The 12514-nt window shown below is 53.0% G+C and overlaps 1 protein-coding gene across 1 annotated transcript in view; it reads left to right on the forward strand.

Annotated features, from left to right (window-relative positions):
- The first annotated feature begins 255 nt into the window (after positions 1-255).
- GRIK3 (glutamate ionotropic receptor kainate type subunit 3) overlaps positions 256-12514 on the forward strand; it is a 119796-nt gene continuing 107537 nt past the window's right edge. The window contains exon 1 of the mRNA XM_040588421.1: positions 256-659. Within this exon, the coding sequence (XP_040444355.1) occupies positions 545-659 (115 nt within the window). The 5' untranslated portion in view covers positions 256-544. The remainder of the gene's footprint in view (positions 660-12514) is intronic.

Below are 12514 nucleotides of genomic sequence, written 5' to 3' on the forward strand. Positions count from 1 at the left end.
GGACCCCCGGTGGACCCCGCTCCGCGCTCCCGACGGCGCTGGCCTCGCCCTGGGGAAACGGGCGGGTGCAGCGTGTCGGTGCCGGTGCGTGTCGGGGGGGTGGGGGGTGTCGGTGTGAGTGTGTCACTGTGTGTGTCAGTGTGTGTGTGTGTGTGTGTGTGTGTGTGTGTGTGTGCACGCTCCACTCCGGGGCTTTGCGCGAGCCGCGCGCATCAGTGGTAGGAGGGGACAGAGCCGCTCCTGCGGGCGCACCGGCAGCCCCGGCTCCGCAGGTGCCGCCCGACCGGCACCGGCACCGGCACCGGCACCGCACGGCTCGGCTCGGCTCGGCTCGGCTCGGCTCGGCTCGGCTCGGCTCGGCTCGGCTCGGCTCGGCACGGAGCGGCTGCCGCGGGACGGGCCGGCGGGGCCGCACTAAGATGTGCCATGAGCGGTCCGGCCTCGGCGCCCACCGGCCGCTCCGCCTGAGCCCCGGGCAGCTGCCGCCCGCCCCCCCGCTGCCCCTGGGGCCGTAGGGCCGCGCCGGCCCGCGCCCGCCCCAACGATGCCCCATCTCTGGCCGGCGCTCCGCGGCGTGCTCTGGGAATACTGGGCAGCGCTCCTGGTCGGCGGCTTCTGGGGGCAGTGCTCGCACGGGATGCCGCATGTCATCCGGATCGGTAAGGCCGCCTCTCCCCGCGGGGACGGGCCGGCAGCGGCGCGGCCAAGTTCGCGGAGCGGGGCCGGGGCGGGGGACGCGCTGCCCGGGGCCGCGTCCCGGCACGGAGCGGGGCTGTGCCGCTGCCGCGGGGGCAGCGCCCGGTGCCAGCAGCCGCCTGGGCACGGTGCGGAGGGGTGCTGGGCACCGTGCAAAGAGGAGAGCGGGGGTGCTCAGCCCCCGGAGAGGGGGGATGCTGAGCGCCCGGAGAGGGGAGATGCTGAGCCTTCAGAGAGGTGGGGTGCTGAGCCCCTGGAACAAGGGGACGCTGAGCGCCTGGAGAAGGGAGATGCTGAGCCCCTGGAGCAAGGGGATGCTGAGCCTTCAGAGAGAGAGGATGCTGAGCCCCTGGAACAAGGGGATGCTGAGCCCCCAGAGAGTGGGGGATGCTGAGCCTCTGGAGAGGGGAGATGCTGAGTGCCCAGAGAGGGGAGATGCTGAGACCCTGGAGAGGGGAGATGCTCAGTGCTTGGAGGGGGGGGATGTCGAGCCCCCAGAGAGGGGGGATGCTGAGTGCCCAGAGAAGCGGAATGTTGAGCCTGCTACAAGGAGGGCTGCGGTGCCCGGTGCAAGGAGAGGTGCTGTGCCAGTGCAAGGAGGGGTGCTGTGCCACTGTGAGGAGAGGTGTTGAGCCTGCTACAATAGAGGTGCTGTGCAGGGGTGCTTTGACCCAGGGCCAGAAGCGCCCAGCTCAAGGGACAGAGCCTGGGGGGCCCCACATCACCCAGCCCTGCTGCCGGGAGGATGCCAGTGGGCTGGCTCCACCGCAGCTGCTGCTGAGGGCCAGGCGTGTTTCATTAAATTGCTGAGGTTCTAGGGAAAATTAATTTTTAATAATGTTACATAAAGTAATTGCACAGATAAAAGCTTGGGAAAGAGTCTACAATCTTTCTTTTTCTAATTAAACGAGATACTTGTTTTAAGCATGTCATGTAAAGAACAGCACTGATTTTCTGTTACACCCCATGTACTTTGCCATCGGTACACACTCCCAGGGATTTGCTGTCTGCTCACTAAAAATTATAAGGACAGGTTTACCTGTCTTTTCAGTGATCAAATTCTAATCAAGAGAAACTAGTGAAAACTGAATAATTTGTGAATATTTGAAGTGGGAAAATGGTTCTTATTCATCCCAGTGCAACTGCACAGCAGCAATGTTAAAGCCAGGGAGAGAAAAATGCCACTCCTGAGGGACAGCCGCTCTCTGAAGTGAGACACTGTCACCTCCAGCACGGTTTTGAGCAACTGTATGTCCCAGATCGTCTCGCAGGCAAGGGCTGGATTCCTGCAGGGTCAACATCTGCTTTCCCCTGGACTTCTATGAAAAAGACACTGCAGGCAGATGTGGTCCTGTGCATGTTTGTAGTACCAGAAATGTTGCTGGAAAAGGTTCCTGGACCTGCCCCTGGGCCCCGGTGGCCACGGAACTTTTACTGGAGCCGAGGTGCTTGGTATGCTCAGCCACAGCCCGGAACAGCTGGAAATGTTTTGTGCCACAAGAAACCCCTTCCCAGGAAAGCTCCCGTTGCTGCTGATGGGGCATGAGCAGGGGCGAGGCATCCCACCGAGCCGTGGCAGAGCCCCCCCGTTTATCACCAGCCTGTCCCCTGCACCCTGAGAGCACCGCAGCACCGCGGGAGCATCTCTCTTTCCAAGGGGTCCCAGGGTACAGATCCCTGTCAGGACCCTAAGCTGTGTGCCCAGGGGGTCCTGTCACAGCTGGGGTGCTGGGCTTGTGGCTCGTCTTGCTTTCAGCTTGGCAGCAGCGGCCTGATGCTGGGTGGGCAGAGCCAGCGTGGTGCCGGGCTGACGCTCCGGAGGAGGCGTGCAAGGCGCTGCTGCTGAGCGAGCTGGTGCTGGCAGGAGAATGGGCTGAAGTTGCTTGGGTGGGTGGGTGCTGAGACCCCTGGGAATACCAGCGTCGCTTGTGGGAGCTGTTCAGGCCCAGGAGTATCTCTGTGGCTCTGTGGAGATGTTTAGTCTCAAGTCCAGGCACTTCAGTTGTCCTGAAAATGGATTTTCTAGATGGCTCAAAGCAATTGCACAAAAGGATAGAGGAGCTTTCAACCCAGAAAGTGCTGCCAGCCCTTCATCGAAATCACTGCATTTTGCTGGAGCTCTGCTCCCCTTTCCCTGGAGCTCCCTGGCTCGGCTCAGAGGATGCCCCAGGAGCAGGGTGAGGGGATGCTCGTGCTGGGCTGGTGCAAACGTTGGGCTGGTGCAAACGCAGTGAGGTGGCGTGCAGGCAGGCAGGCAGGCAGGGCTGCCCGCCACGGGAGCACTGCTGTGCACCGCCTCTGCCAGCACTGCCGTGCCTTCCACAGGAACGGCCTTGCTTTAATTAAAATATTACTCAACAACAGTTTGTTTATTATGCAGTCTGTAAAATATTTGAAAATACTGTATCAGAAAACACTATCTAGATCTGCTGCACAGTCAAAGTGCTCGATTCAGCTCCAAGTTTATACCGGAATAAGACAGATAACCGTGACGGTGTGAGTGGAGTTGCTCCGTGTTTACACCACTGTGACTGAGAGGTAGTCTGTGATGCTGCCAGCCCTGACTGCGGATGAGATCAGTGAGATTATACCTGTTATTAAGTGCTGCACTGAGCAGCTGAGTATTTGCAATATCATGCCCCTCATATAGTAAAAGCAGTGAGTGCAAGATGATTAAGCTACTGTAGATAGCCTATTTATCTAACCTTTCTCTTAGATTAAAAAGCAGTAGTAGCACCCCTTCAAAGTGACAGATGAGAGCTTGATGCCATTTTGTAGAGCCTGATGGCACCGGCCCTAACAAAGCAACGCGGGATGACTGGAAACGGTGTCACACGTGGAGCCTGAAGTGGCGTTTCATAGCAGACCGATTTCAATTGCCATGTTTTGCTGAAGCATCATCAGAAATTACTCAGAGTGATTATTTTGATGGATGATGTGTTAGCAACATATACGTGGCAGATCAGATGGATGCCAGCGGTTTGGAATTAATAAGTAATAGTCAAAAATAGACCACAGGAGTTGTCAATCCAATTTTAGCATTGCATTTGTTGATTAGGGGTTAGTTTCTATTCAAGTGCTGCTGAGGAGGTGGCACCAAAACTGTGCAGCCCCCATGCCATTGTTTCCTTTGGCCACCCCTGCTCCTGCAAGGAGAGCCTGCCACCCCCTCCGCCACCCCCTTGGCCACCCCCCCCTGTGGGTGGGTGGTGACAGGCAGGGTCCCCAGCCTACCCAGCACTAGGGTCACCCCAAACCCCGGCTTGCATGCTCACCTTGCCCTTCCTTTGCAAGAGAAGTGCACTGTGCCTGGGAGGGGCTTCATTTTGCTTTCTGCATTTTAAAAGAGATCACCTTCACCTCTGGGTTATTCCTTTTGTTCTGGGGTTTTTTTACTGATGTTATATTCCCACTGATATTTGTGGGAATAACAACACCTCAAGCATGTTTGACAGTCCCACTCTTGTACCACTGAAGTTGTTGTGAACAGGATTGGGCTCCAGCTAAGCTTTTAAACAAACAGTCCTGCACGGAGGAATTTATCGGATTTTATTTCTTGTAGTCTCTTTCTAAGCTGTGTTTGCATAGAGAAGGGGTCAGGACATCGATTGTTTGTATGATTTGCAAGTAACAGAGAAAAGACAATCAAATTGGAGTCTGCGTGGAAAAAAAAATCATTGATTATTTTATATAAATACGTAGAAAACAAATTCTGTGGATAATGATCCTCCTCGGTGTGATTGGCTTTTCTGAGGCTTATTATGCCTGTCTGGAATTTTATTTTGGAATCACCTTCCCACACTCTGCAAGCGAAGTTTCATTTTTTAAAAATAAAGGCAAAAGCAGGCTTTTCCAAGCTGAAAAAAGCAGTGTCCGCCGGGCTGGGAGCTGCACGGCGGTGGGGTGTGTGGATGCTGGAGGGGGAGCCCTCAGAAAGGCAGCGTGCCCGTTTTTCTGCCCAGCTCACGCTGGCTGGCGGGGCTGGCCGGGTCCCCTGGGCCAGGGTGGCCGGAGAGCCCGGCGGCCGCAGCCGGGGCGCCAGCGCTGGACGGCACCGGGTGAGAGCGGGGCTGAGCCCGGGCACGCCGGGCTGGGGGGCTGCTCACCCAAGCGGGGGACATGCTGGCCGAGACTGGCCTTTTCACCCTCTCCAAGACGCCTGCCCCGCGGGTTTGCGGGCTGGCCGAGCCCCCCCGGGCTGAGCCCCGCGGCAGGCGCTGCCTTGGCCGTGCCCGACCCCCGCCCGCGGCCCGGGCGAAGCAAGGAGGGGTTTCGGCCCTGGCTGCTGAGGTGATGAAACATGGCGGGGCAGGAATTGCACTAAGATCGATACGCTTCCCCCTCCCCGAAGCAAACAGCTTCAGAGAAGCAGCTTCACAGCACCTGAGACCAGCCCGCAGGCTCAGAGATCATTAGTCGGGGGAATCATCCCTGCGGCAGCCTGGCTGCCCCCAGCCCCGCCGTCTGCCCCCCCACTTCGGCGTACGAGCCCGCAGAAAGCCGCTGGGTTTCCCCGGCCAAGGGGCACGTAGGCGAGACCCAGGAGCAGGCTCAGCCCAGCCCTGCGCGCTGCGGGTGTGCATCTGCCGCGGCACCGACGGCATCTCGCACGGGTGCCTGCGGTGAGGGTCTGGCCCCCAGCCCTGCCAGCGCCCAGCACGCTGGGGGGCTGCTCCGGGATTCTGCTCTCTGCGTGTTTACTGTTGCAAATAAAGTGCTTTTGTTTGTTTTGTTCTACCCGTTTTTAAATCATGCTATTGCCTTTGTGGCTTCTGCTGCATTTCAATGCGTATTTCTGTGACCACGCACCTATTGCGCAAGCATTTAATGGTTGATAAAGTTATTTCAGGTCATGAGATGCTTTGCATGTCAGATAACGTATTCCAGTAATTTCAGGAGGATACAACGGTGGCAGTGTAAATTGTTTGGTGGTAAATTAATTCTGAATACATTTGAATAACAATGTTACCTCTTTATCGCAGAATAGTCTAATTATTTGATCTTGGCATCCTCTTGAGAACTTCATACAGGAAATTAAGATCAAACCACAAACCAGGAAAAAATAGACCTTCATTCATCATAGGGCAGGAGTACCGCCAAAATAAACAGACCTACTTAGTGCTGGGCTGCTTCCTCGGGGCGGGCACATTCCCCCGGCTGCACCAGCACGCTGGCATCCCCCGTGGGCAGATTCATGCAGGACTCGAGTGGGGAAGGAGCCTGCGTGCACCTTGTGTGCACAGCCAGAGGCTGCTCTGCCCTGTACCTGGCACCTGCCCCTGCGCCGGGGGACACCAGCCTTCGCCACGAGCGCTGCCTGCTCCTGCTGCCTGCTCCTGCTGCCTGCTCCTGCTGCCTTGCCCCTTCTGCTTTTATCACCCGCAGGTGCAAATCCACCGCCACCGCTTCAACCTTCATTTCTCCATCTCTGCATGTTTTTATTGATGAAACTAAACGGAGGTTGATATTATGAAAAGATTTCTGTATAGCCTTCTTGACACAGAACAATACTAAATGTAATTCAATCTCCAGCAAAGCTGGGTCTCTCTTGTTCTGGTAAATAAAGTGCTCCTTTGGTACAGATCAGTGGTTTCACTAAATTAGCAATCCTAAATGAAATCTAGCTTTTCCTTCTCTCATCTCTTGTCAGTGTGATGCCCCAAGTCCCTGCAGGGCTGGCAGCTCAGCCTGCGGGCCCAGCATCAGCAGAGGGCACTGCCTCGCCAGCTCCCACCCTGCCTGGGTGTTCCTGGCCACCTTCCTCCTTCCCGCTCCTCACCGCTGCTTTCTTGTATTCGCTATCATCCCTAATTTCCAAGCATTTGCATGGAGCAGCTCTGCCAGAATAGCTATGATGCAGGAGTCTCTCACGGAGACACAATATCAAATAAAACCCGACACTGCACAGCCTGTTTGTAGCAAGCATTAAGCCTCGTAATCCAACGTATTGCGTTTCTCCACCAGTTGTGCTGTGCAATCTCCTTTCCCTCATTTTGGCTAGAGGTTTAATGTGATGCTGTCTAGACTTTTTTTTTTTTTCCTTCGCACACTTAGAAGGCAGGCTGGTGGAAGTCTCTGGGTAAGGCAGATAACGAGTTGAAAGCACCAGAACTCAATGGGCAAGGGGGGGAGAGAGGCAAATGTTGGAGAGGAGCTGAGGGCTGAACACAAGGATAAAAACTGCACTATGGTGATGTTGCCAAAGGGAATAGATGTGAAATGAGGAGTGCTGGTTGTCTTAAAGCCATGAGAATAGAAGTTGCTGCGACTGCAGATGTTGCTGTTTGCTGTGACTGCATGGGGGATCCTGACACTCCACCAGTGAATACTGTGGCTTCTGTGCCCCTGAGAGCCTCCAGCTTGCTTTGTCAGGCAGGGATCGACTCCGCTTGGGCTGATGTAGAGGGGATTCAGCTGTGCTGGGGCTTCCTGCCTTACTACTGTTGTTCATTAACAGTAAAAACAGAGATAATGTGCTGGTATTTATCACTTACAATAAAGCCTAAAATAGATGCAGGTCCTTACCACAAGCAAGAGCTTTTAAAGCAGGTGGAAGGCTCAGTTCACTGCCTTCTCTTTGCTCCAGCACCAGCTTTTCTCTGCGACTGCCTCTCTTAACCCCTTTTGCTTCTGACTCCTGCTGACCCCCCTTTGCTGTGCTGTCCTGCGGGGAACCTTCCTCTGACATTACAGCTTCGTTTCTCAGGTTTGCACTACGAGACACTCGCCATGTCAAGTGCTACCTGAGTGTTCAGCAGCACCAGCCCTGGTGCTTTAAATCTGCAGCAAGACATTGTGCACGAACACACAAATATGGACACAGCTGCTCTGTTATTTCTGGGAGGGAAGATAATCAGGAAAATGCCATTCAGTTGCAGACACCGCTGAGGAGAGCCGTGCGGTACCCGTGCGTCAGAGGCAATCCCCAGTGCTGCTCTGAACTTCCCCCTGCACACACCAAATCGCTCAACCTATGCAGCAGTGTGAATAAGAGGGAAGCAAATACTGGCCATTGCTGTATCTGTATTATTCAATATTTTAGCCCAGGGACCTGGTCAGACCTTGGGTTTTGTTGCTGTGCCCCAGCCAACAGCCAGCACCCCTCAGTGCGGGCTCAAATTCACAGAATAAAATCAGAATTGTGAAGCACTGGGGGAGCAACTGGCATATTTGGGTTTGTCTCCTGGGGCCTGGGACATTCAGGAAAGCATTGTGACCTGGAAAACAGCAGGAAGGACTGGGCTTCCAAAGGCATGGATTGTGTGGGTACGGCCCCCGGGTGTTCTTGGCTAGGCTTGTGCTTCTCCATCACCCGAGCTCTGGGGCTCTAGAACGCAGTCAGTGGTCCTGCCACCGCTGCAGGACATCTGAGAGCGGTGCTGTGGTGTGCAGCGTCACTGCAGGTCACCCTTCGCCGGCTGCCACAATACAGACTATCTGCAGCACACGGTCTGGGGGGATTGCAAACCCCTCGGTACTTTCAGGTTTTAAATCACAAGCTGGGCTGTGCTAATTCACCAAGGAAAGTTTTTTCTCCACCACATCTGATGCAGTGGACCCATCAGTTATTTCACTTTATGAGGCTGTTCTCTGTCACTTTGCACTGCGGTAAATACTCCACCAGCACGGAACGTGTCTTGCTGGGGATGCAGGAAAGGAGGAAGGCAGAGGGATCTCTGGAAGCTGGGCAGCCTGAGCAGGGCAGAGGAGCGTGCTGTGGAGCCTCAGGTGGAAGAGAGAGTTCCCTCGGTGTTCACAGAATTTAAAATAATGAGATGAAGAGGATGCTGTAAGTGTGGTGGAATAAATCTACCACAATGCTTAATAGCACAAAAGGAAAAGGGAAGGAAAAAGGAAATACAAGATTTCTGGTTTCTTGATTAGAACTCCCCTAAAGTGGGAGACCATGCAGCCTGGCATCAGGAGGGGAGAGACTGCACAGCAACTACGCCCTTGAAGTCACTTTGGTGAGGCACAGGGTGCTGCATGACGGTGATAAACTAAAGATCTGGGAACAGGAGATTTTGGGGATGGGGCTCTGGTTTTCAGCTGCCATTTGCTCCTGTCTGTGCCTCTTGGATTTGTAGGCAAAGGCCCTCCCAAGCAGCCTGAAAGATGCTGTAAGACGTTATGTCAGCTGCCTGGGCAAAAGCATGACTCTGCTATGAGATGGCTCATTTCAGTATGGCACAGCAGGGGCAAGTGGAGCCATCCTGCCAGCCTCCCTGCCAGCCTGCCCAGGCCAAGGTGCTCCTCCACCTTGTACCGGACACCAGCACTGCTCGTGATGGTCTGGAGAGACACCACTTGGTGCTTGGCCCAGCCCTGCCAGGAACTGATGCACCAGATTCACCCACCTGGAGAAAAAGCCCCCCTGGTTGTATTTTTGTCTTTGAAGTACAGCCTGGCCTTTTGCTCATCACACTAAGTCTAAAGAGTACACCGAAATAAAGAGTATTTGCACCTTGGATAAGGAGTTTAGTCTGTGCAGTTACTGAGTCAGAAAAACATCCCTGTTCAGGAAGGTTTTTAAGCAAGCAAATAAACCAGCTAATATCAAAGGAATAAAACAAAGGCTGAAAATTACCCAACTGCTCAAATTAAATCTTGAATTTGGGCCTTGCACTTTGCTCATCGCTCTGGGAACGGGGCACCCAGGGATCCCCAGAAGGGGTGTATAGGTTCCCGGGTGCCATGGCACTAAGTGCATTCCAAAGGCTTTTGAGAGTGATTGATTTACATCAGCCTTCCATCCCTGATATCTGCAAACAGTGGCTTCAGGAGCACTCATTAGTGCCACTGCAGCAGTTGGGGTTAGAACGGTGGTTCCTATGTCCAATAAGGAGTGGGAAGAGGCCATTGACTGCTCTTACACGGGCCACTGGATACTCATTAGCTGGTAATGATATTCGATTGCTACAGCATGTCCTTTGTTCAAACTGGGGGCTTAAGAGGTGAACAGACCAGCTCTTGGAACTCACCGGTACCCAGGTGAATAGGAACATAAGCCCTTCTTAAAACAACAGAGCTGGTGCTGCAAAATCCAAATTCGATTAAAGACGTGGAAGTGTATGGTGAGAGAACCAGCGTTAGCTGTGGGCGGCTTTCCCCCACTTTAATGAATAGATGGCTGTCATCTCTTACTTATCTCCCAGGATGAAACAGTAAATAAAGTCTGGTATAACCCACAAATTTAGCTGAGTTACGGCTGTCTATTGGGACTGAGGTGTTAGACTCGTTGGTTAGTTTTGCAGTGCATGCAAAGCGCTCAGGAGGCAGTCACAGCAGGAATTTTAAATTCCACCCCCTGAGAGACCGGGTGCATGGGCTGAGGGAGCTCTGCCCCGGCTGCCGCAGACACTCTGTGTCACAAACAGGGCTGATTTTGTTACAAATGGAGCAAACGGCTACAGCACATGCTTAGCAGAGGATCTGAGAAGGGATTTTCCCAAGAAGGAGAGACCCGGCCTTTGCTCTGGGAGCTGCACACCCCACACCCGCACCGAGAGCTCTGCTCCTCGGGCACAGCGCCTGCGCCGGGCTCCTCGGGCTGCACTGCAAACTGGGACGGTGTCTGCCAAAAATGAACCGCTCTGCTGCAAAGTTGGCCTTTAAGTCGTCAGTGAAGAATAATGTGTGTGTCTGTATTGCTGTGGTGCCTGGGAATTTGGAAAAAAGATGGCTGTTCTCATTGCCATATACATAAAGTTTTTTCTTTAAATTAAAACAGGTGCTGCTCAGCCTGAATTTCTCTGATTCATGCCTCGCTGAAGGGCAATTATTAATCTCTCATATTCTGAGCAAAGGTGGCTGGTGTATATCTTCTAGTAAAAATTAGAGCAGATCAAGACCGTTTCCTAATTCCATTGGCATTGTTATATACCTGGAAATATTTCTGACAGTGTCACAGGACTGCTGCTGTTTGGGTGACCGACCACAGCACGGGCAGCGACAGGGTCTGGATCCTCCGTGTTGGAGGAGGAAAGACAAACTTTTCTTGAAGAGCACAGTGTCGGCTACTCTCTCATTGCTGTCTTTGCCTTCTACTTTACAGTGCAGGCAGCAGAGTTTCTTGAGCAAGAAGATGGTTTCCAGAGGACTCATGTATTAGCCTTCTGGGGCTGTGTCGCACCCGTAGGACACTTGGCAAATAGCATCTTGCAGCAGTTTTCAATCACTGCCAACGCATGACTTGGAGCAGTCGCTCTGCTTTCTGTGTTGAGAGTCACAAGAACGTTAAAGCACCAGGATGTGACCTGGAGATTTTTAGAAATAACTCAGCTTGGCAATATCGTAGTCATAACTTGCAGGAATATTTGTATTTTTTCCTCCAGAATCCTGTTGCAGGAAGTTTATCACAGACAATTTCAAGCACTTTTCCCCAGATTAAGCATCCACCATTAGGTATTTCCTTTGTAAAGCATGCCTGTTAGCTCGGCTTTTGCTGTTATTTATTAATACTGCTATAAGGCATTTCAATGACATTCTTTGCCTGAGTTTTTTAAAAGCCTCTGACTTCATCTAGTTCCTGCTCTTTTCCTTCAAAAGCAGAAGTAACTTGCTCCCAAGAAAGAAACATGAGACAAACCTGCCAAAAGCAGGGCCAGAAACCCTGCTGGCCAGATCTCCAGAGGGACACGGAGGTGGATGGTTTCTCTGAGTCCTAGATATTCCATTTTCCATTTCAGTTTTCCTTTGTTCTCCTTTTTCCCCCCTGATTCTTGTGGTGTTCCTGCTCCCCCTGCTCTGCTCTCATGGCACAGCCATAGCTCAGGTGCACAGGCAGGTTCCTCCCCTCCTTACACCGATCATTGGATCGTTTAAGTTGGAAAGGACCTTTAAGATCATCGAGTCCAGCCGTTAACCCAGCACTGCCAAGCCCACCACTAAGCCCTGTCCCTGAGCACCACATCTGCACGGCTTTTAAATCCCTCCAGGGATGGTGACGCCACCACTTCCCTGGGCAGCCTGTTCCAGCGCTTGACAACCCTTTTGGTGAAGTTTTCCCTAATGCCCAATCTAACCCTCCCCTGGTGCAACCTGAGGCCGTTTCCTCTCATCCTGTCGCTTGTTACTTGGGAGAAGAGACCGAGCCCCCTGTCAGGCAGTTGTAGAGAGTGAGAAGGTCCCCCCTGAGCCTCCTTTTCTCCAGGCTAAGAAACCCCAGCTCCCCCAGCTGCCCCCCATCAGACTTGTGCTCCAGCCCCTTCCCCAGCCCCCTGCCTGGCTGCCACCAGCATCGTGCGGCAGCATCATGGCCCGGGGGCAAGCGCTGGCCCATGGGGCTCTGCCGGGTCACCCTGCCCGCAGGCACACGCTGCCGGAGCGGGGATGCGAGGAAGGTTCCCTGCCAAGAGGCTCGGGGAAGGAAAAGTGGTCATTTAGCACTCAGCTCCGAGATGTTGCTCTTTCATTGGATGTGCAGCAAAAGGTACATCAGGATTACCTTAAAAGTATAAGCTTTGTCTTTGCCTGTGCAAGACAGATTTATAATATTTTCTCTTTCTTTTTTAACACTGGATTCTTAGTGCAGACAGTGATTTATTGAATAATCAATTTCCTTATCTACGTAATACAGTAAAGTGATCCATCAACGCCAGATAATCAATCCAGCTTGGGATTTTAAGTGTGTAAGAGTGTATGTATGTGTACTTGTATATATATTTTCCTTCTGTATCGTTGTCAGGCAAAATAACATCTCCCTTTTTGTGCTCTTTTTTCAGTGACTTTTGTTTATGGTGTGTAGAAGAAAACCACGACATTATATTACACCTTGTAAGTTTTACGGTACTTGAGAGGTTTATGCGGTATGAATGTA

The sequence above is a fragment of the Falco naumanni genome, chromosome 3 (genome assembly GCF_017639655.2).
Source record: "Falco naumanni isolate bFalNau1 chromosome 3, bFalNau1.pat, whole genome shotgun sequence".
Taxonomy (NCBI): Eukaryota; Metazoa; Chordata; class Aves; order Falconiformes; family Falconidae; genus Falco; species Falco naumanni.